This window comes from Nerophis ophidion, linkage group LG14 (genome assembly GCF_033978795.1).
Source record: "Nerophis ophidion isolate RoL-2023_Sa linkage group LG14, RoL_Noph_v1.0, whole genome shotgun sequence".
Classification (NCBI taxonomy): Eukaryota; Metazoa; Chordata; class Actinopteri; order Syngnathiformes; family Syngnathidae; genus Nerophis; species Nerophis ophidion.
This window is the reverse complement of record NC_084624.1, coordinates 55,123,198-55,147,651: the sequence shown is the minus strand read 5'-3', so window position 1 is coordinate 55,147,651 and position 24,454 is coordinate 55,123,198. Positions and strand designations below refer to the sequence as shown.

Sequence of the window (24,454 nt, the reverse complement as noted above, 5' to 3'; positions counted from 1 at the left end):
GCATTTTTCACATGTGAATAATATAAATATGTTATTGGTATTATTCATGATCAATAGCACTATTTCCATTGGTATTTGTATTGCTCCATTTGTAGTGTAATAATGCTCATTGTCATTACTGTATTATTATTTATTTCACTAACTGCTTCTTTGCTATCACTTTTACCATCACATTTGTACATATCTTATTTGCTGATGTTGCTCTATCGTTGTTGTTAGTGTTGTGTTTGTTGTTGTTGTGTCTCTCTTATCCCCCACATGTTATCCATTTAAATGTGTTTGATTGACAAAGAATGGTTACAAATAATAACTGCGATTTAATCAAACGTTTTTTTGACAGCCCCGCTTCACATATTTCAGTCTAAGATGACCCGATGATGTCGATCCAATTCTCAAAGTGACGCCGGCCGCTCTCGCTTTCCTTACCCAGACATGCCGCGGACGCACCAGGCGGCGTGCGAGTGTCACCATGGCGACAGAGCCCAGCACCGCTGCGGAGGAGAGGCGGCGGACATCGCCGAGACGACGACGGGCGGCGGCAACCACTTCTTTGAGGACGAGGGCGCCTGCGACATGGTGGGAGGAGTTTCCACTGGTCAAATCACTGGGAACAATAATGCAAGATATGTGGCAAAACTCAAAAGATAATTGTCTTTTTTTTTTAAGGTCTTAATTTAACAGCACTGTATGTTTATTATTGTGTTTTACCTTTCTGATATTTTATTTGACACTTTTTTTTATTGCAGATAGAGAACCACTTATCGGATATTGACAACTGAGCGCAAGGTCAGTATTGAAAAGACATCGTCCATTTTCCAAAGGGAAAAATTATAATTTTGAACTTATATTCATTTGAATGGACTGCAAAGACAAGATATTTCATGTTCTCACTAATTAACTTACAATTTAATGGCAGCAACACATTGCAAAAAAGCATTTTTACCAGTGTGTACATGGCCTTTCCTTGTATCAACACTCAGTTAATGTTTGGGAACTGAGGAGACACATTTTTGAAGCTTTTCAGATGGAATTCTTTCCCATTCTTGCTTGATGTACAACTTAAGTTGTTCAACAGTCCGGGGTCTCCGTTGTGGTATTTTAGGCTTCATTTTGCACCACACATTTTCAATGGGGAAACAGGTCTGGACTACAGGCAGGCCAGTCTAGTACCCGCACTCTTTTACTACGAAGCCACGCTGTTGTAACACGTGGCTTGGCATTGTCTTGCTGAAATAAGCAGGGGCGTCCACGATAACATTGCTTGGATGCTCCTAAACCTGTATGTACCTTTCAGCATTAATGGTGCCTTCACAGATGTGTAAGTTACCCATGCCTTGGGCACTAATACACCCCCATACCATCACACATGCTGGCTTTTGAACTTTGCGTCTATAAAAATCCGGATGGTTCTTTTCCTCTTTGACGTCCACAGTTTCCAAAAACAATTTAAAATGTGGACTCGTCAGACCACAGAACACTTTTCCACTTTGCATCATTCCATCTTAAGATGAGCTCGGGCCCAGCCAAGCCGGCGGCGTTTCTGGGTGTTGTTGGTAAATAGCTTTCGCTTTGCATAGTAGAGTTTTAACTCGCACTTACAGATGCAACGACCAAGTGTAGTTACTGACAATGGTTTTATGAAGTATTCTTGAGCCCATGTGGTGATATCCTTTACACACTGATGTTGCTTTTTGATGCAGTACCGCCTGAGGGATCCAAGGTCACAGGCATGCTGCTTACGGGCAGTGATTTCTCCAGATTCTCTGACCCTTTTGATGATATCACGGTCCGTAGATGGGGAAATCCCGAAATTCCTTGCAATAGCTGGTTGAGAAATATTGTTCTTAAACTGTTGGACAATTTGCTCAGGCATTTGATGACCAAGTGGTGACCCTCGCCCCGTCCTTGTTTGAGAATGACTGAGCATTTCATGGAAGCTGCTTTTATACTCAATCATGCCACCCACCTGTTCCCAATTAGCCTGTTCACCTGTGGGATGTTCCAAATAAGTGTTTGATGAGCATTCCTCAACTTTCTCAGTCTTTTTTGCCACTCGTGCCAGCTTTTTTGAAACATGTTGCAGGCATCCAATTCCAAATGAGCTCATACTTACAAAAAAATATTAAAAAATTCTGCGATGAGGTGGCGACTTGTCCAGGGTGTACCCCACCTTCTGCCCGATTGTAGCTGAGATAGGCACCAGTGCCCCCCGCGACCCCAAAGGGGATAAGCGGTATCAAATGGATGGATGACTGTTAAGCATCTTGCCGTATCTTTGCAGTCTATTCAATTGAATATAAGTTGAAAAGGATTTGTAAATCATTGTATTCTCTTTTTATTGACCATTTACACAATGTGACAACTTCACTGCTTTTGGGGTTTGTTTACAATACACAGGTTGTCTACCATTGTGTGTATGTAGATACAGATAACTTGCTTACCAACCACAACAACACGCCACTACCTTTATTGTCCAAGTATGTCATACAAAAGTACATTTTTAAAACAATGGCCGTGTTATGAATTAGATCAACTTGCATCAATTCAAACGTGCACGGGTTGTTTTAACATGAGAAAACAAAGAAATACCAAAGCATTGCCAAGTAAATATTCATTTATGTAATGATATTTGATAGGGGTTTTTTTTGTGTGTTTTTTTTTCCAAATAGGGAATGATGATAAATAATATGATATGACTTGACGGTGGCAGAGGGGTTAGTGCGTCTGCCTCACAATATGAAGGTCCTGCAGTCCTGGGTTCAAATCCAGGCTCGGGATCTTTCTGTGTGGAGTTTGCATGTTCTCCCCGTGAATGCGTGGGTTCCCTCCGGGTACTCCGGCTTCCTCCCACCTCCAAAGACATGCACCTGGGGATAGGTTGATTGGCAACACTAAATTGGCCCTAGTGTGTGAATGTTGTCTGTCTATCTGTGTTGGCCCTGCGATTAGGTGGCGACTTGTCCAGGGTGTACCCCGCCTTCCGCCCGATTGTAGCTGAGATAGGCGCCAGCGCCCACCGCAACCCCAAAAGGGAATAAGCGGTAGAAAATGGATGGATGGATGGAATATGATATGAACTATATGTTTTTAAATAAATGATTATATAAACCCTGCGATGAGGTGGCGACTTGTCCAGGGTGTACCCCGCCTTCCGCCCGATTGTAGCTGAGATAGGCGCCAGCGCCCACCGCAACCCCAAAAGGGAATAAGCGGTAGAAAATGGATGGATGGATGGAATATGATATGAACTATATGTTTTTAAATAAATGATTATATAAACCCTGCGATGAGGTGGCGACTTGTCCAGGGTGTACCCCGCCTTCCGCCCGATTGTAGCTGAGATAGGCGCCAGCACCCCCCGTGACCCCGAAAGGGAATAAGCGGTAGAAAATGGATGGATGGATGGATGGATTATATCAAACTCTGGCCCTTGAGGCAATATCAAATTAACATTAAAGCTGGCCCGCCGGTGTTATAAGGCGGCGGTGCATTCACTCATACTTGCCAACCCTCACGATTTTCCTGGGAGACTCCCGAAAATCAGTGCCCCTCCGGAAAATCTCCCCGGGTCAACCATTCTCCTGATTTCCACCCGGACAACATTATTGGTGGCGAGCCTCAAAAGCACTGCCTTTAGCTTACTCTACAACCTGTCAAGTCACGTCCGTTTTTCCTCCATACAAACAGCGTGCCAGCCAAGCCGCATAATACACGTGAATTTTACACAACACAAATGAATGCAAGGCATACTTGGTCAACAGCCATATAGGTCACACTGAGGGTGGCCGTATAAACAACTTTAACACTGTTACAAATATGCGCCACACTGTGAAGCCACCCCAAACAAGAATGACAAACACATTTCGGGAGAACAACCCCACCGTAAGACAACATAAACACAACAGAACAAATACCCAGAACCCAGCGGTATAGCTCGGTTGGTAGAGTGGCCGTGCCAGCAACTTGAAGGTTGCAGGTTCAATTCCCGCTTCCGCCATCTTAGTCATTGTTGTTGTGTCCTTGGGCAAGACACTTTACCCACCTGCTCCCAGTGCAACCCACATTGGTTTAAATGTAACTTAGATATTTGGTTTCACTATGTAAAGCGCTTTGAGTCACTAGAGAAAAGTGCTATATAAATATAATTCACTTCACTTCAAATTGCAGCACTAACTCTTCCGGGACGCTACCACCAAACAAAATGTTGATGTTGATATTTACCTCAGAAGGCTGCAAATAGAAAAGATGCATTACATGTTTTATTTAAATTGTGTTTAATATACCATTGATGTTTTTTCGTTTGTTCTTTGAAAGTTGATTTTGCACCATTAAGTTATATAAGCGTTGCTTGTTCCATATTCAGTGTTGAAGCAAATCAGTGTAGCAAACTCAGCAATAATTCAAGTTTTATTCATGCACTTTCTCTTGCTACTTCAAGGCTTGAACGTTTGATTCAGTCATTATTGTTATTTTATTTTCAAATGTATTATTAGCCTGTGGAAAAAGTTTATTTTGATATTTACCGAGCTGCAAATAGAAAACAGGCATTCCATTTTTATTTACAAACCCGGTTTCCATGAGTTGGGAAGTTGTGTTAGATGTAAATATAAACGGAATACAATGATTTGCAAATCCTTTTCAAGCCATATTCAGTTGAATATGCTACAAAGACAACATATTTGATGTTCAAACTGATAAACTTTATTTTTTTTTGTTGCAAATAATAATTAACTTAGAATTTCATGGCTGCAACACGTGCCAAAGTAGTTGGGAAAGGGCATGTTCACCACTGTGTTACATCACCTTTTCTTTTAACAACACTCAATAAACGTTTTGGGAACTGAGGAAACTAATTGTTGAAGCTTTGAAATTGGAATTCTTTCCCATTCTTGTTTCATGTAGAGCTTCAGTCGTTCAACAGTCCGGGATCTCCGCTGTCGTATTTTACGCTTCATAATGCGCCACACATTTTCGATAGGAAACAGGTCTGGACTGCAGGCGGGCCAGGAAAGTACCCGCACTCTTTTTTAACGAAGCCACGCTGTTGTAACACATGGCTTGGCATTATCTTGCTGAAATAAGCAGGGGCGTCCATGATAACGTTGCTTGGATGACAACATATGTTGCTCCAAAACCTGTATGGACCATTCAACATTAATGGTGCCTTCACAGATGTGTAAGTTACCCATGCCTTGTTCACTAATACACCCCCATACCATCACACATGTGTAAGTTACCCATGTCTTGTTCACTAATACACCCCCATACCATCACACATGTGTAAGTTACCCATGTCTTGTTCACTAATACACCCCCATACCATCACACATGTGTAAGTTACCCATGTCTTGGGCACTAATACACCCCCATACCATCACACATGTGTAAGTTAGTCATGTCTTGTTCACTAATACACCCCCATACCATCACACATGTGTAAGTTACCCATGCCTTGTTCACTAATACACCCCCATACCATCACACATGTGTAAGTTACCCATGTCTTGTTCACTAATACACCCCCATACCATCACACATGTGTAAGTTACCCATGTCTTGTTCACTAATACACCCCCATACCATCACACATGTGTAAGTTAGTCATGTCTTGTTCACTAATACACCCCCATACCATCACAGATGTGTAAGTTACCCATGTCTTGTTCACTAATACACCCCCATACCATCACACATGTGTAAGTTACCCATGTCTTGTTCACTAATACACCCCCATACCATCACACATGTGTAAGTTACCCATGCCTTGGGCACTAATACACCCCCATACCATCACACATGTGTAAGTTACCCATGTCTTGTTCACTAATACACCCCCATACCATCACACATGTGTAAGTTACCCATGTCTTGTTCACTAATACACCCCCATACCATCACACATGTGTAAGTTAGTCATGTCTTGTTCACTAATACACCCCCATACCATCACACATGTGTAAGTTACCCATGCCTTGTTCACTAATACACCCCCATACCATCACACATGTGTAAGTTACCCATGTCTTGTTCACTAATACACCCCCATACCATCACACATGTGTAAGTTACCCATGCCTTGGCCACTAATACACCCCCATACCATCACACATGTGTAAGTTAGTCATGTCTTGTTCACTAATACACCCCCATACCATCACACATGTGTAAGTTACCCATGTCTTGTTCACTAATACACCCCCATACCATCACACATGTGTAAGTTACCCATGTCTTGTTCACTAATACACCCCCATACCATCACACATGTGTAAGTTACCCATGCCTTGGGCACTAATACACCCCCATACCATCACACATGTGTAAGTTACCCATGCCTTGGGCACTAATACACCCCCATACCATCACACATGTGTAAGTTACCCATGCCTTGGGCACTAATACACCCCCATACCATCACAGATGCTGGCTTTTGAACTTTGCGCCTATAACAATCCGAATGGTTATTTTCCTCTTCGTTCTGGAGGACACCACGTCCTCTGTTTCCAAATATAATTTGAAATGTGGAATTGTCAGACCACAGAACACTTTTCCACTTTGCAACAGTCCATCTTAGATGATCTCGGGCCCAGAGAAGCCGGCGGTGTTTCAGGGTGTTGTTGATAAATGGCTTTTGCTTTGCATAGTAGAGTTTTAACTATAGACGGTGATTTTAAACTAGACAAACAAGTCAATGGCGTTTTAAAATCGTGTTTTTATCACCTTCGTCTTTTAGTAAAGGTTAAACCGTTTTTATCTTTTAACCTTTTTGAACAAGTCTTTCATGCTTTTATTTCAAGTGGCCAGCATATAACCCCAATTCTTCAAAGTTTGCACATGGCTCCCTGTTCATTTTCAAATTTGATTTTAAAACATTGCTGTTTGTTTTTAAATCTTTACATGGACTGGCACCTCAATATATCTCGGACCTTATCCAAATTTACATTCCTGCGCGTGCTCTGAGGTCCGAGAGCCAGTTCCAGCTTGTGGTGCCCAAGACCAGACTTAAGACCAGGGGAGACAGGGCCTTCTCTGTGGTCGGCCCTAAGCTCTGGAACACTCTGCCCCTCCATCTTCAAACTGCTTCCACAGTGGAGTGTTTTAAGTCTTGTCTTAAGACCCACTTTTATTCTTTGGCTTTTAACACTACGTGAGTTGTGTGGTCCTCTGTGTTTTTTATACACTTTGATTTCTATTTTACTGTTTTAATTGATTTTACCCTTTAAAATAGTTTTTAATCATATTTGTTTTTATATTGTTTTTTTATATATTGGTTTTATATTTATTTATTTTGTTTGTTTTTATTCAGTCATTGGTGGAGCATAATATTGTTTTTTTAATATTGTTTTTAACAGGGCTGTGCAGCACTTTGGAAACGTTATTGTTTTTTAAAAGTGCTATATAAATAAAGTGGATTGGATTGGATTGGATTAACTTGCACTTACAGATGTAGCGACCAACTGTAGTTGCTGACAGTGGTTTTATGAAGGGTTCCTGAGCCCATGTGGTGATATCCTTTACACACCGATGTCGTTTTTTGATGCGGTACTGCCTGAGGGATCATAGGTCCGTAATATTGTCGCTTACATGCAGTGATTTCTCCAGATTCTCTGAACCTTTTGATGATTTTACGGACCCTAGATGGTAAAATCCCCAAAATTCCTTGCAATAGCTGGTTGAGAAATGTTCTTCTAAAACTGTTTGACGATTTGCATAAAAAGTGCTGACCCTCGCCCCATTCTTGTTTGTGAATTACTTAGCATATCATGGAAGCTGCTTTTATACCCACCTGTTCCCAATTAGCCTGCACACCTGTGGGATGTTCCATATAAGTGTTTGATGAGCATTCCTCAACTTTATCAGTATTTATTGCCACCTTTCCCAACTTCTTTGTCACGTGTTGCTGGCATCAAATTCTAAAGTTAATGATTATTTGTTTGAACATCAAATATGTTGTCTTTGCAAATCATTGTATTCCGTTTATATTTACATATAACACAATTTCCCAACTCATATGGAAACGGGGTTTGTACACTAAATATTTGCTCACGATGGAGAAAATACTGAATATTTATCAGATGAAAAGCAAATAGCGACCAGATGTGTTGAATATGTAACTCAGTGTTGGCACGATGAATGTTTTAGTACGACTTTGGTCATCTGTGACATAGTTATGAATTGCAGTGCTGTGATACCAACCTTTCTGATCTTTTTTTCCGGCTCAAGAAGGAAGAAGGATTGTTTGAAATAAAAGCTCAGCAATGAAGAAGTGAAGAAAAAGGACACTCGCTCATCATCCAAACGGCTTGCTTTGAACATGTTGGACTGCACCCAGCAATCGACACATGCTAAATCAAGAGTGCAATACTCTTCACGACAGTCTGTATTGTAACTTATCAGGATCCTCCTCTGCTGTACAGACAATGTACGTTAAAACATGAGGAGCATATTTGATTATGTGTTTAGTCATCTTGTCTCTTTTCCCTCACAGTATTCACATCAGTTTTTTTTACTTCCTGTCTCTGACAGTATAATGAAAAGATGATTATATTTTGTATAATTTTATTTTAAATGTAGGCTTGTTTTATTTGTTTGTTTTGTTTTTTAAATGTCAATTGTTGCAGAGATGATGTTGGTGAGACGTGATGTTGCTTAACACTGAAGTAGGAAACATTGTCATTTGCATAACTGGCTAATTTGTGTGTTTTTTTTTATAAAGGCTTAAAATATACATGGATTTAAAGACACATCCTTGTTATTGGTGTGAATTAGAGTTGTAGATGTTACACGGCTCGAAAGATGGGCCGACTCTTTCTTTGTGCGACACATTTATTTTGCAGGATCAAGCTGCACAACAATGAACTCAACCGGATCACCTACTGAAACACTTCCTCTACAAAATACAATTTCTGGAGTTGAAAAATTTTACAAATATTCCAAACATAACACACACACATATACAAACCCCGTTTACATATGAGTTGGGAAATTGTGTTAGATGTCGGGACCCAGGATGGACCGCTCGCCTGTATCGGTTGGGGACATCTCTACGCTGCTGATCCGCCTCCGCTTGAGATGGTCTCCTGTGGACGGGACTCTCGCTGCTGTCTTGGATCTGCTTTGAACTGAACTCTCGCGGCTGTCTTGGAGCCACTATGGATTGAACTTTCACAGTATCATGTTAGACCCGCTCGACATCCATTGCTTTCGGTCCCCTAGAGGGGGGGGGGGGGGTTGCCCACATCTGAGGTCCTCTCCAAGGTTTCTCATAGTCAGCATTGTCACTGGCGTCCCACTGGATGTGAATTCTCCCTGCCCACTGGGTGTGAGTTTTCCTTGCCCTTTTGTGGGTTCTTCCGAGGATGTTGTAGTCGTAATGATTTGTGCAGTCCTTTGAGACATTTGTGATTTGGGGCTATATAAATAAACATTGATTGATTGATTGATTGATGTAAATATAAACAGAATACAATGATTTGCAAATCCCTTTCAACCCATATTCAGTTGAATGCACTACAAAAACAACATATTTGATGTTCAAACTCAAACTTTATTTTCTTTTGCAAATAATATTTAACTTAGAATTTCATGGCTGCAACATGTGCCAAAGTAGTTGGGAAAGGGCATGTTCACCACTGTGTTACATCACCTTTTCTTTTAACAACACTCTATAAACGTTTGGGAACTGAGGAAACTAATTTTTGAAGCTTTGAAAGTGGAATTCTTTCCCATTCTTGTTTCATGTAGAGCTTCAGTCGTTCAACAGTCCGGGGTCTCCGCTGTCGTATTTTACGCTTCATAATGCGCCACACATTTTCCATGGGAGACAGGTCTGGACTGCACGCTGTTGTAACACTTGTCTTGCTGAAATAAGCAGGGGCAACCATGATGACATTGCTTGGATGACAACATATGTTACTCCAAAACCTTTATGTACCTTTCAGCATTAATGGTGCCTTCACAGATGTGTAAGTTACTCATGCCCTGGGCACTAATGCACCCCCATACCATCACACATGTGTAAGTTACCCATGTCTTGTTCACTAATGCACCCCCATACCATCACACATGTGTAAGTTACCCATGTCTTGTTCACTAATACACCCCCATACCATCACACATGTGTAAGTTATCCATGTCTTGTTCACTAATACACCCCCATACCATCACACATGTGTAAGTTACCCATGTCTTGTTCACTAATACACCCCCATACCATCACACATGTGTAAGTTACCCATGTCTTGTTCACTAATACACCCCCATACCATCACACATGTGTAAGTTACCCATGTCTTGTTCACTAATACACCCCCATACCATCACACATGTGTAAGTTACCCATGTCTTGTTCACTAATACACCCCCATACCATCACACATGTGTAAGTTAGTCATGTCTTGTTCACTAATACACCCCCATACCATCACACATGTGTAAGTTACCCATGTCTTGTTCACTAATACACCCCCATACCATCACACATGTGTAAGTTAGTCATGTCTTGTTCACTAATACACCCCCATACCATCACACATGTGTAAGTTACCCATGTCTTGTTCACTAATACACCCCCATACCATCACACATGTGTAAGTTACCCATGTCTTGTTCACTAATACACCCCCATACCATCACACATGTGTAAGTTAGTCATGTCTTGTTCACTAATACACCCCCATACCATCACACATGTGTAAGTTACCCATGTCTTGTTCACTAATACACCCCCATACCATCACACATGTGTAAGTTACCCATGTCTTGTTCACTAATACACCCCCATACCATCACACATGTGTAAGTTACCCATGTCTTGTTCACTAATACACCCCCATACCATCACACATGTGTAAGTTACCCATGTCTTGTTCACTAATACACCCCCATACCATCACACATGTGTAAGTTAGTCATGTCTTGTTCACTAATACACCCCCATACCATCACACATGTGTAAGTTACCCATGTCTTGTTCACTAATACACCCCCATACCATCACACATGTGTAAGTTACCCATGTCTTGTTCACTAATACACCCCCATACCATCACACATGTGTAAGTTACCCATGTCTTGTTCACTAATACACCCCCATACCATCACACATGCTGGCTTTTGAACTTTGCGCCTATAACAATCCGGATGGTTATTTTCCTCTTTGTTCTGGAGGACACCACGTCCTCTGTTTCCAAATATAATTTGAAATGTGGACTCGTCAGACCACAGAACACCTTTCCACTTTGCATCAGGTGATCTTAGATGATCTCGGGCCCAGCGAAGCCAGCGGCGTTCCTTGGTGTTGTTGATAAATGTGTTTGGCTTTGCATAGTAGAGTTTTAACTTGCACTTACAGATGTAGCGACCAACTGTGGTTACTGACAGTGGTTTTATGAAGTGTTCCTGAGCCCATGTGGTGATATCCTTTACACACTGATGCCTGTTTTTGATGCAGTACCGCCTGAGGGATCAAAAGTCCGTAATATCGTGGCTTACGTGCAGTGATTTCTCCAGATTCTCTGAACTTTTTGATGATTTTACGGACCGTAGATGGTAAAATCCCTAAATTCCTTGCAATCAGTTTGAACATCAAATATGTTGTCTTTGTAGCATATTCCACTGAATATGGGTTGAAAAGGATTTGCAAATCATTGTATTCTGTTTATATTTACATCTAACACAATTTCCCGACTCATATGGAAACATGGTTTGTTACTTTGAATCATGTTTTTAACCACTGCGTTATAATCTATGGATTGTTTTTATCTCTTATGTCATTTTATCATTACTTATACTCAATCTACTTTCATATGTGCGACTGTACAACTACTGCCTTAGCACACACTAACTGTAGTTCAGCTTTGACACATATCTGGTGGGCTTATGTAGGCTGACCATATACGTCCTCTTTTCCCCGGACATGTATTCTTTTGCTGGACTGTCCAGTCTGTCCGGGCGGGTTTTCTTAAATTCCTCATATTCCGGAGTTTTGAGCTTAAATACGCGTATTTTCAAAGTACGTCCAGGTTGAAGAAGGGGTCAAAATCAAAGCAGATTTTGGAAGTGTGCACACGCAGCAACATTCGTGAAGAAGAGGCAAAGAGAGCATTGACAGTAAATCAAGGCATACTTGGTCAACGGCCATACAGGTCACACTGAGGGTGGCCGTATAAACAACTTTAACACTGTTACAAATATGCGCCACACTGTGAACCCACATCAAACAAGAATAACAAACACATTTCGGGAGAACATCTGCACCCTAACACAACTTAAACACAACAGAACAAATACCCAGAAACCCTTGCAGCACTAACTCTTCCGGGACTCTATAATATACACCCCCGCTACGGCCTACCCTCCTCCACATCAAATATTCCACTTTGAAAAATATTTTTGGTGGAAGATTTTGCATATTTTGTGTGTTTGCCATAAACAAACATAGTTTTGTTTGCCAAAAAAAGGGCGGAAAACAAACATCCATCCATCCATCTTCTTCCGCTTATCCGAGGTCGGGTCGCGGGGGCAACAGCCTAAGCAGGGAAACTTCGACTTCCCTCTCCCCAGCCACTTCGTCTAGCTCTTCCTGGGGGATCCCGAGGCGTTCCCAGGCCAGCCGGGAGACATAGTCTTCCCAACGTGACCTTGGTCTTCCCCGTGGCCTCCTACCGGTTGGACGTGCCCTAAACACCTCCCTAGAACAAACAACAAAACTAAAACATTTTGAAATGAGGGATAGATGTGAAGTTGATGTAGACTCCTGAGATTTAAGCGTTAAATATAAAATGTATGTATGCCCTGGCACGCCATTATTATCATTTCATGACCCAAGCAAAACACTTTTTACACTTTTATACTAAAATAAATACACCGACAACTTATTAAATAAAAACATAGAAAAAACATCAGCAGCGGTCGAGTTTAGATCATACTTGCCAACCTTGAGATTTAATAAGTACAGTTGCACTTGTTTTTTCAAATGTGTTTATTCTGTAAAGGAATAAACACATTTAGAAGCATTTAAGTCTCACCTTAAAACTCATCTGTATACTCTAGCCTTTAAATAGACCTCCTTTTTAGACCAGTTGATCTGCCGCTTCTTTTCTTTCTCCTATGTGCCCCCCTCCCTTGTGGAGGGGGTCCGGTCCGATGACCATGGATGAAGTACTGGCTGTCCAGAGTTGAGACCCAGGATGGACCGCTCGTCGGGACCCAGGATGGACCGCTCGCCTGTATCAGTTGGGGACATCTGTACGCTGCTGATCCGCCTCCGCTTGAGATGGTTTCCTGTGGACAGGACTCTCGCTGCTGTCTTGGATCCGCTTGAACTGAACTCTCGCGGCTGTGTTGGAGCCACTATGGATTGAACTTTCACAGTATCATGTTAGACCCGCTCCACATCCATTGCTTTCGGTCCCCTAGAGGGGGGGGGTTGCCCACATAAGAGGTCCTCTCCAAGGTTTCTCATAGTCAGCATTGTCACTGGCGTCCCACTGGATGTGAATTCTCCCTGCCCACTGGGTGTGAGTTTTCCTTGCCCTTTTGTGGGTTCTTCCGAGGATGTTGTAGTCGTAATGATTTGTGCAGTCCTTTGAGACATTTGTGATTTGGGGCTATATAAATAAACATTGATTGATTGATTGATTGAATGAGTTAAAGTTTTAAAATGACTGGTTAATAGTGCTATTATGAAGTGCAATGTCAGCACTATTTTTTTTCCTGAAATTTCAAATGCACTTGTTTTAATAAATAAAAATACAGCTGTGGAGAGACGGAGCCGACGAGCCGACAGGGCAAATGGTTGCCCTGACCAAGATGGCGGCCAGGAGGCGGGGCATGCAGCAGAACGGAGAGGCGGGGCACACCTGGAGCGACACTGCGGCCATCAGCGTCAGGTGCGTACCCAACACACCTGCGCTCAATCTGCTGCAGCATAAAAAGGGTGAAGGAGGAACACTTGTGGCAGAAGTAGGAGAGGAAACACACCACGACGACGACGACGACGACGACGACGACGACGACGACGACGACGACGACGACGACGACGACGACGACGACCACTAGCGCGATGAGCAAGACAGATCCAGATGAGCCCCCGCAACAGACGCAGCCCCCGGACACCGAAAGGTGTGCCGCGACAAGCAGGAAGAGCCAGCGAGCCAGAAATTGGTGCGACATGATGATTATTGAAAGAATAAACGCGAGTCAAACCTGCTGTGATGCGTCTTGTGTCGATCGGCACTGCAACCCACACGATCCAGGTAGGAAACCCGTCACAACAGTGTTTTAAAAATATACACAATCTGTGTAAGTAAATTAGTCTTGAAACTCAAAATGCAGGACTTGGGACATGAGTTCAATCAATCAATCAATCAATCAATGTTTATTTATATATAGCCCTTAATCACAAATGTCTCAAAGGACTGCACAAACCACTACGACTACGACATCCTCGGAAGAACCCACATAAGGGCAAGGAAAACTCACACCCAGTGGGACGCCAGTGACAATGATGACTATGAAAAACCTTGGAGAGAACCTCAAATGTAGGCAACCCTCCCCCCCCTCTAGGGGACCAAAAGCAATGGATGTCGAGCGGGTCTAACATGATACTGTGAAAGTTCAATCCATAGTGGATCCAAGACAGCAGCGAGAGTCCCGTCCACAGGAAACCATCCCAAGCGGAGTCGGATCAGCATCGTAGAGATGTCCCCAACCGATACACAGACGAGCGGTCCATCCTGGGTCTCGACTCTGGACAGCCAGTACTTCATCCATGGCCATCGGACCGGACCCCTTCCACAAGGGAGGAGTGGACAGAGGAGAAAAAGACTTGAGACTTTCCAGTCTTGACTTTGGACTTGACTTGCCTGTCTTGACTCGAGACCTGAGGGAAAAGACTTGAGACTTGCTCGTAACTTGCAAAACGATGACTTGGTCCCAACTCTGCCTATGTTCAACAGTCCGCTCATTTGAGCAGGAAAACGCTAAAGACCATCTTTGTTTTCTACCTGTCAACTGTCAGTTTAGACCAGTGGTTCTCAACCTTTTTTCAGTGATGTACCCCCTGTGAATTTTTTTTTAATTCAAGTACCCCCTAATCAGAGCAAAGCATTTTTGGTTGAAAAAAAAAAGACATAAGTAAAATCCAGCACTATGTCATCAGTTTCTGATTTATTAAATTGTATAACAGTGCGAAATATTGCGCATTTGTAGTGGTCTTTCTTGAACTATTTGGAAAAAAATACATAAAAATAAATAAGAACTTGTTGAAAAACAAACAAGTGATTTAATTATCAATAAAGATGTCTACACATAGAAGTAATCATCAACTTAATCTTTGGGGATTGTAATAGAGATCCATCTGGATTCATCAACTTCATTCTAAACATTTCTTTACAAAAAAAAGGAATCTTTAACATCAATATTTATGGAACATGTACACAAAAAATCTAGCTGTCAACACTAAATATTGCATTTTTTCTGTCTATCTGTGTTGGCCCTGTGATGAGGTGGCGACTTGTCCAGGGTGTTCCCTGCCTTCCGCCCTGATGCAGCTGAGAGGCTCCAGCACCCTCCGCGACCCCAAAAAGGGACAAGCAGTAGCAAATAGATGGATGGATGCATTTGTTTTCACAGTTTATGCATTTACATTCATATTTTGTTGAAGTATTATTCAATAAATATATTTATAAAGGATTTTTGAATTGTTGCTATTTTTAGAATATTAAAAAAAAATTCACGTACCCCTTGGCATACCTTCAAGTACCCCCAGGGGTACGCATACCCCCATTTGAGAAGCTCTGCTTTAGGCTGCTCGCCGGCTCCACATCACCACTTCAAGATGGCGGCCGAATTTCTCACGTCACAGCAGGCAATGCTGCGTCTACTTACAAGATGTCTATGGTAGTGACCATCCATCCAATCATCCATTTCCTACCGCTTATCATTTATGTTTTGTTGGATTATATTATACATATTATTTATACAAAACAATAATAAATCATATCCCAGAACATAACGTAGCAGAAGCTCTGTTGTAAAAAAAAAAAAGAATTGCAAGTCCAGGAAGTGACGTAATCTTCGCGCATGCGTTTGGCTGCTCGTGTTTTCAGCTAGCGACAAGACTAAAGACAACATTCAACGTCCAGTTAACATTATGGGAATAAATCATTAAATCTCCATTTTCACCGACGAAAAGGCAGATTTATTTACACCACTGGTAAGAGAATCGCACCTTGATGCTCTATCAACTTTTCCCCCCCAAAACGGCATGCTTTTCAACTAAATCGGCTGTTGTTTAAAGTTGGATGCGTCTTTGTTTTTGAATTTCAGTCACTAATTTGTTATGGAAGAAAAGGAAATCAGTTTTATTGATCAGAATATTTCAAGGTAAGTACAAATTCTGTCTCTACACTCACCTTCTATCGTTGTACAATCTATATTATAAAGTGACAAACCTTATTAAAACTTAATATCGTATTTTTCCAATGTAACTTTCCTCTCTACTCGGTCCTAAATATGGTGGTAACGTTATGAATATTTCATATCAGGGTTATTGTAACCAAAACTATCACTTTAATCACTATTAATATTATTAAATCAGCAAAAATGATTCCCGGGTGCGGCCACCGCTGCTGCTCACTGCTCCCCTCACCTCCCAGGGGGTGAACAAGGGCATGGGTCAAATGCAGAGGACGAATTTCGCCCCACTTTAAAGTCCTACTGAAAGCCACTACTAGCGACCACGCAGTCTGATAGTTTATATATCAATGATGAAATATTAACATTGCAACACATCCAATACGGCCTTTTTAGTTTACTAAATTACAATTTTAAATTTTGCGCGAAGTATCCTGTTGAAAACGTTGTGGTATGATGACGTGTGACGTCACGGATTGTAGCGGACATTTTGATCCAGCACCGATCCCAGCTATAAATCGTCTGCTTTAATCGCATAATTCCACAGTATTCTGGACGTCTGTGTTGCTGAATCTTTTGCAATTTGTTCAATTAATAATGGAGACGTCAAAGAAGAAAGCTGTAGGTGGGAAGCGGTGTATTGCGGCCGCCTTTAGCAACACAAACACAGCCGGTGTTTCCTTGTTTACATTCCCCAAAGATGACAGTGAAGCTTTACCATTGAACAAAGCGGTCAAGAGAACATGGTTCCCTACCACATGTCAACCGGCAGGTTTCGGTGAGAAAACGGTGGTAATAAGTCGGCCCTTACCGTAGACATGAGCGGGGAACTTGCGTCGTTCCTCCTGCGGCTGCGGACTCTCTTGCCTCCTCCCACCGGCCGCCCCCGACCGTCTGATGCTTACACTGTGGAGGAAGGGGAAAAAAAAGTCTCAGCCCGGCTGCCTTGCCTCGTCGAGAAACAAGGCTTCCCTCGGAGACACTGGCGGTCACCACACCCGTGGCCACACCCCTCCGACTTTCAGGTACGACCATATAATTTCACTAAAACAGTAGTAACAAAACAGGCAGATAAGGGATTTTCCAGATTTATCCTAGTAAATGTGTCTAATAAATGGGTTGTACTTGTATAGGGCTTTTCTACCTTCAAGGTACTCAAAGCGCTTTGACGCTACTTCCACATTTACCCGTTCACACACACATTCACACTGATGGAGGGAGCTGCCATGCAAGGCGCCAACCAGCACCCATCAGGAGCAAGGGTGAAGTGTCTTGCTCAGGACACAACGGACGTGACGAGGTTGGTACTAGGTGGGATTTGAACCAGGGACCCTTGGGTTGTGCACGGCCACTCTCCCACTGCGCCACGCCGTCCCCAATAATAACATCTGAATCTCTCCCATTGCCCTCGTCTTTTTTTTCTTTTTCTAGTCCTTCACTCTCACTATCCTCATCCACGAATATTTCATCCTCGCTCAAATTGATGGGTAAATCGTCGCTTTCTCGGTGCGAATCGCTCTCGCTGCTGGTGGCCATGATTGTAAACAATGTTCAGATGTGAGGAGCTCCACAACCCGTGACATCACACGCGCACATCGTCTGCTACTTCCGGTACAGGCAAGGCTTTTTTATTAGCGACCAAAAGTTGCAAACTTTATCTTTGATGTTCTCTACTAAATCCTTTCAGCAAAAATATGGCAATATCGCAAAATGATCAAGTATGACACATAGAATGGACCTGCTATCCCCGTTTAAATAAGAACATCTCTTTTCAGTAGGCCTTTAAGTTAACTTGAACTATTTAGATAACTCTGTTGTAATCAAAGACATGAATGATACGGTAGGATGATGTCAGGAGATTTCTAAAGATGTCTCCCTGTCTTGTAGTTTGCTGGTGGTTCCCTTGCATCCCTGCGTAACATCACTCACGCTGCACTGCAACAACATCCCGAGGATCGAGGGCCTGAACTCGGCATGGCTCCTGAGACACTTGGACCTCTCCTCCAACTGTATCTCAAAGATTGAGGGTCTAAGCGCGCTCACGTCTCTGAGGACTTTGAATCTATCTTGTAACACAATTAAGAAGGTTGAGGGTGAGCCTCGCCCCATAGTGTTGTTGCCTGTACCCTGTGGAGAAAGTCTGCCTTTTGATTACTTTTCTTCTCCACCACAGGACTGGACGGCCTTGTGAGGTTAACCAGGTTGGATTTATCCTTCAATCAGATAAACGACCTCACTGGTGAGTTAAGGAGCGACTATGTTCAGACCAAATTGCCACATTGGGTAGTGTTACTTCTTACAGTTTGTGTTCACCAGGTTTGTTGCGTCTTCATGGCCCAGGAAGCAAATTGAAGTACCTCAGTCTCCATAGCAACCAGCTGGGCAGCATCGACCACCTCCTGCAGTGCCTGCTGGGATTGCGCACCTTAACAGAGGTCCTTTTGAGCCGAGACGGCAAAGATAACCCACTGTGTAGGGCACCAGGTGAGGCACTGACTGTCATTAAAGGCCTACTGAAAGCCACTATTACCCACCACGCAGTCTAAAAGTTTATATATCAATGATGAAATATTAACATTGCAACACATGCCAATACGCCCGCTTTAGTTTACTAAATTGCAATTTTAAATTTCCCGGGAGTTTCTTCTTGAAAACTTTGCGTAATGATGACGTTTACGCGTGATGTCAAGGGCTGTTATGAAATATGAGCGCTGCACACACACACAGCTAAAAGTCGTCTGCTTTAACGGCATAATTACACAGTATTTTGGACATCTGTGTTGCTGAATCTTTTGCAATTTGTTCGATTAATATTGGAGAAGTCACAGTAGAAAGATGGAGTTGGGAAGCTTTAGCCTTTAGCCACACAAACACACGGTGATTCCTTGTTTGAAATTCCCGGAGGTGAAACTTTCCTATGGATCAAGCCAACATGGATCCCTACCAAATGTCAAACAGCAGGTTTCGGTGAGAAAAGTGTGGTTAAAAAGTCAGTTCTTACCGGAGAAAAGCTGAGCTGGTGCCGTCCATAGCTGCCGTCGACTCCCCTGAGACGCCCTTCCGACTATCAGGTACTATTAAACTCACTAAAACACTAGCAACACAATAGAAAGATAAGGGATTTCCCAGAATTATCCTAGTAAATGTGTCTAAAAACATCGGAATCCGTCCCAATGCAATTGCGTTTTTTGTTTTTAACTATTTTTTTTTTCTAGTCCGTCGCTATCAATATCTTCAAACACGAATCTTTCATCCTCGCTCAAATTAATGGGGAAATTGTCGTTTTCTCGGTCTGAATAGCACTTTTTGTTGGAGGCTCCCATTAAAAATAATGCGAATATGTGAGGAGCCATCAAACGTGTGACGTCATCGTCTGTGACTTCCGGTAGAGGCAAGGCTTTTCTCTTAGCACCGAAAGTTGCGAACTTTATCGTGGATGTTCTCTACTAAATCCTTTCAGCAAAAATATGGCAATATGGCGAAATGATCAAGTATGACACATAGAATGGACCTGCTATCCCCGTTTAAATAAGAACATCTCATTTCAGTAGGCCTTTAAATAAACCTTTAGATATGGGCAATACAACAACATTTGGTATCGGGGTCAGTATTTCAGTATCAATGACATTTTTGACTTTTTAATTTATTTTTGCCTTAATTTAAGTATCACTACTATAAAATTAAAGTACCACTGATAGTCACAAACGCACTAGGTGTGGTGAAATTACTCCCTGAATTTGACCCATCCCCTTGTTCCACCCCCTGGGAGGAGAGGGGAGCAGGGATATAACCCCTAATTCCAAGCCTTGATGCTGAGTGCCAAGCAGGGAGGTAATGGCTCCCATTTTTATTGTCTTTGGTATGACTCGGCCGGGGTTTGAATTCACGACCTACCCATCTCAGGGCGGACACTCCAGTTAACAGCTAGATAACATATACCGTATTTTTCGGAGTATAAGTCGCTCCGGAGTATAGGTCGCACCTGCCGAATACGCGTAATAAAGAAGGGAAAAAAAAACATATAAGTCGCATTTTTGGAGGAAATGTATTTGATAAAACCCAACACCAAGAATAGACATTTGAAAGGCAATTTAAAATAAATTAAAAATAGTGAACAACAGGCTGAATAAGTGTACGTTATATGAGGCATAAATAACCAACTGAGAAGGTGTCTGCTATGTTAACCTAACATATTATGGTAAGAGTCATTCAAATAACTATAACATATAGAACATGCTATACCTTTACCAAACAATCTGTCACTCCTAATCCATAAATCCCATGAAATCTTATACGTCTAGTCTCTTACGTGAATGAGCTAAATAATATTATTTGATGTTTCACGGTAATGTGTATTTCACACATAAGTCGCTCCTGAGTATAAGTCGCACCCCCGGGCAAACTATGAAAAAAACTGCGATTTATAGTCCGAAAAATACTTTATTTATAAACAATTTAAAGGCCTACTGAAATTAGATATTCTTATTTAAACAGGGGTAGCAGGTCCATTCTATGTGTCATAGTTGATCATTTCGCCATATTGCCATATTTTTGCTGAAAGGATGTAGTAGAGAACATCCACGATAAAGTTCGCAACTTTCGGTGCTAAGAGAAATGTCCTGCCTTTACCGGACGTCACATGTTGATTGCTCTTCACATATAAATAATAATAATAAATGGGTTGTACTTGTATAGCGTTTTTCTACCTTCAAGGTACTCAAAGCGCTTTGACACTACTTCCACATTTACCCATTCACACACACATTCACACACTGATGGAGGGAGCTGCCATGCAAGGCGCTAACCAGCACCCATCAGGAGCAAGGGTGAAGTGTCTTGCTCAGGACACAACGGACGTGACAAGGTTGGTACTAGGTGGGGATTGAACCAGGGACCCTCGGGCTGCGCACGGCCACTCTTCTACTGCGCCACGCCGTCCCCAAATGACCACAGTATCTAATTAGATGACCATAGTAACAAATTAGATTACCATCATAACTAATTAGATGACCATAGTAACTAATTAGATGACCATCGTAACTAATTAGATGACCATAGTAACAAATTAGATTACCATCATAACTAATTAGATGACCATAGTAACTAATTAGATGACCATCGTAACTAATTAGATGACCATAGTAACTAACTAGATGACCATAGTAACTAATTAGATGACCATCGTAACTAATTAGATGACCATAGTAACTAACTAGATGACCATAGTAACTAATTAGATGACCATAGTAACTAACTAGATGACCATAGTAACTAATTAGATGACCATAGTAACTAACTAGATGACCATAGTAACTAATTAGATAAATAAATAAATAAATGGGTTGTACTTGTATTTCGCTTTTCTACCTTCAAGGTACTCAAAGCCCTTTGACACTACTTCCACATTTACCCATTCACACACACATTCACACACTGATGGAGGGAGCTGCCATGCAAGGCGCTAACCAGCACCCATCAGGAGCAAGGGTGAAGTGTCTTGCTCAGGACACAACAAACGTGACGAGGTTGGTACTAGGTGGGATTTGAACCAGTGACCCTCGGGTTGCGCACGGCCACTCACCCACTGCGCCACGCCGTCCCCGATGACCACAGTAACTAATCAAATGACCATAGCAACAAATTAGATGCCGAGCCTTGGTTTACACAGTACTTTGGTTTGAAGTAAAAAAAAGTCCTACCAACACAGATTATGTGTAGTACCCCGGCTGACAAGCGGCTCGCAGCTAATTATGTACAGAACAAGCCAAAAATGTGGACACACCTTCCTCTTTCAATGCGTTTTCTTTATTTTCCTGACTATTTACCTTGTAGATTATCACTGAAGGCATCAAAACTATGAATGAATATTCACATTATTTTTAATGGGAGCCTCCAAAAAAAGTGCTATTTGGACCAAAAAAACGACAAATTCCCCATTAATTTGAGCGAGGATGAAAGAGTCGTGTTTGAGGGTATTGATAGCGACCGACTAGAAATAAAAAAGATTTAAAAAATAAGTTAAAAAAAAAAAAACCGCGATTGCATTGGGACGGATTCCGATGTTTTTAGAGACATTTACTAGGATAATTCTGGGAAATCCCTTATCTTTGTATTGTGTTGCTAGTGTTTTAGTGAGTTAAATAGTACCTGATAGTCGGAAGGCTGTCTCTACGGGTGTCTTGACGCGCAGTGTCTCAGGGGAGTCGACAGCAGCTATGGACGGCACAAGCTCAGCTCTTCTCCGGTAAGAACAGACTTTTTAACCACAATTTTCTCACCGAAACCTGCTGGTTGACATTTGGTAGGGATTCATGTTGGCTTGACTGCGCTCTGATCCATAGGAAAGTTTCACCTCCAGGAATTTTAAACAAGGAATCACCGTGTGTTTGTGTGGCTAAAGGCTAAAGCTTCCCAACTCCATCTTTCTACTGTGACTTCTCCAATACTAATCGAACAAATTGCAAAAGATTCAGCAACACAGATGTCCAAAATACTGTGTAATTATGCCGTTAAAGCAGACAACTTTTAGCTGTGTGTGTGTGCAGGGCTCATATTTCATAACAGCCTGTGACGTCACGCGTACACGTCATCATTATGCGAAGTTTTCAAGAAGAAACTCCCGGGAAATTTAAAATTGCAATTTAGTAAACTAACGTGGCTGTATTGGCATGTGTTGCAATGTTAATATTTCATCATTGATATATAAACTATCAGACTGTGTGGTGGGTAGTAGTGGCTTTCAGTAGGTCTTTAACAATATTTAATTCAACAATATAAGACAATGCAACAACATCAAGAAAACAATGCATTTATTCACTTATTATTATTTTTTTTTGCATAGAACCGTTTCAGAAAAATAAAGTCAGTCATGCAAAATAAACAAAAAAAAGTAGAGATGTCCGATATTCCGATATTGTCCAACACTTAATTATCGATTCCGATAACAACCGATACTGAGGTATACAGTCGTGGAATGAACACATTTTTATGCCTAATTTTGTTGTGATGCCCCGCTGGATGCATTAAACAATGTAACAAGGTTTTCCAAAAATCAATCAACTCAAGTTATGGAAAAAAATGCCAACATGGCACTGCCATATTTATTATAGAAGTCACAAAGTGCATTTTTTTTTTTTTTTTACATACCTCAAAACAGCAGTTTGGAATTTTGGGACATGCTCTCTCTGAGAGAGCATGGGGAGGTTGAGGTGGGTGGGGTCCGGGGGGTGTATATTGTAGTGTCCCGGAAGAGTTAGTGCTGCAAAGGGTTCTACGTATTGGTTCTGTGGTGTTTATGTTGTGTTACGGTGCGGATGTTCTCATGAAATGTGGTTGTCATTCTTGTTTGGTGTGGGTTCACAGTGTGGCGCTTATTTGTAACAGTGTTAAAGTTGTTTATACGGCCACCCTCAGTGTGATCTGTATGGCTGTTGACCAAGTATGACTTGCATTCACTTGTGTGTGTGAAAAGCCGTAGATATTATATGATTGGGCTGGCACGCAAAGGCAGTGCCTTTAAGGTTTATTGATGCTCTGTACTTCTCCCTACGTCCGTGTACACAGCGGTTGTTTAAAAAGTCATACATTTTACTTTTTGAAACCCATATCGATAACTTCCAATATTACATCTTAAAGCATTTATTGGCCGATAATATCGGAAGTCCAATATTATCGGACATCTCTACTTTTATTGTAATGTTATTAATTGATTACTGTTATTTCTGACAGTAATAAATAATACATTAAAATCTCTAAGGAATGTTGATGTAATTTTACATGTTTTATTGGGAAATCGATCAATACATAATAATCGTAAAACTGTGATTATTACTCATACAATAATCGTACAGTCATCAATCAATCAATCAATCAATGTTTACTTATATAGCCCTAAATCACTAGTGTCTCAAAGGGCTGCACAAACCACTACGACATCCTCGGTAGGCCCACATAAGGGCAAGGAAAACTCACACCCAGTGGGACATCGGTGACAATGATGACTATGAGAACCTTGGAGAGGAGGAAAGCAATGGAT

The 24,454-nt window shown here is 41.7% G+C and overlaps 2 protein-coding genes across 5 annotated transcripts in view; both read left to right on the top strand.

The window, feature by feature from the left end:
• Positions 1–9,081, top strand: part of LOC133568891 (RNA-binding Raly-like protein) — an 82,930-nt gene extending 73,849 nt beyond the window's left edge. For 2 of the 3 annotated variants that reach the window (XM_061921084.1, XM_061921085.1), the window contains 3 exons: positions 431–576; positions 747–786; positions 8,224–9,080. In XM_061921084.1, coding sequence (XP_061777068.1) covers positions 431–576; positions 747–779 — 179 coding nt within the window. In that variant the 3' untranslated portion in view covers positions 780–786; positions 8,224–9,080. Of the gene's footprint in view, positions 1–430; positions 577–746; positions 787–8,223 lie in introns of all 3 variants that reach the window. The other variant, XM_061921086.1, reaches the window with a different exon arrangement.
• A 6,998-nt stretch (positions 9,082–16,079) lies between these two features.
• Positions 16,080–24,454, top strand: part of lrrcc1 (leucine rich repeat and coiled-coil centrosomal protein 1) — a 52,673-nt gene continuing 44,298 nt past the window's right edge. For both annotated transcript variants that reach the window (XM_061921082.1, XM_061921083.1), the window contains exons 1-5: positions 16,080–16,219; positions 16,333–16,389; positions 18,307–18,512; positions 18,593–18,658; positions 18,736–18,903. In XM_061921082.1, coding sequence (XP_061777066.1) covers positions 16,346–16,389; positions 18,307–18,512; positions 18,593–18,658; positions 18,736–18,903 — 484 coding nt within the window. In that variant the 5' untranslated portion in view covers positions 16,080–16,219; positions 16,333–16,345. The remainder of the gene's footprint in view (positions 16,220–16,332; positions 16,390–18,306; positions 18,513–18,592; positions 18,659–18,735; positions 18,904–24,454) is intronic.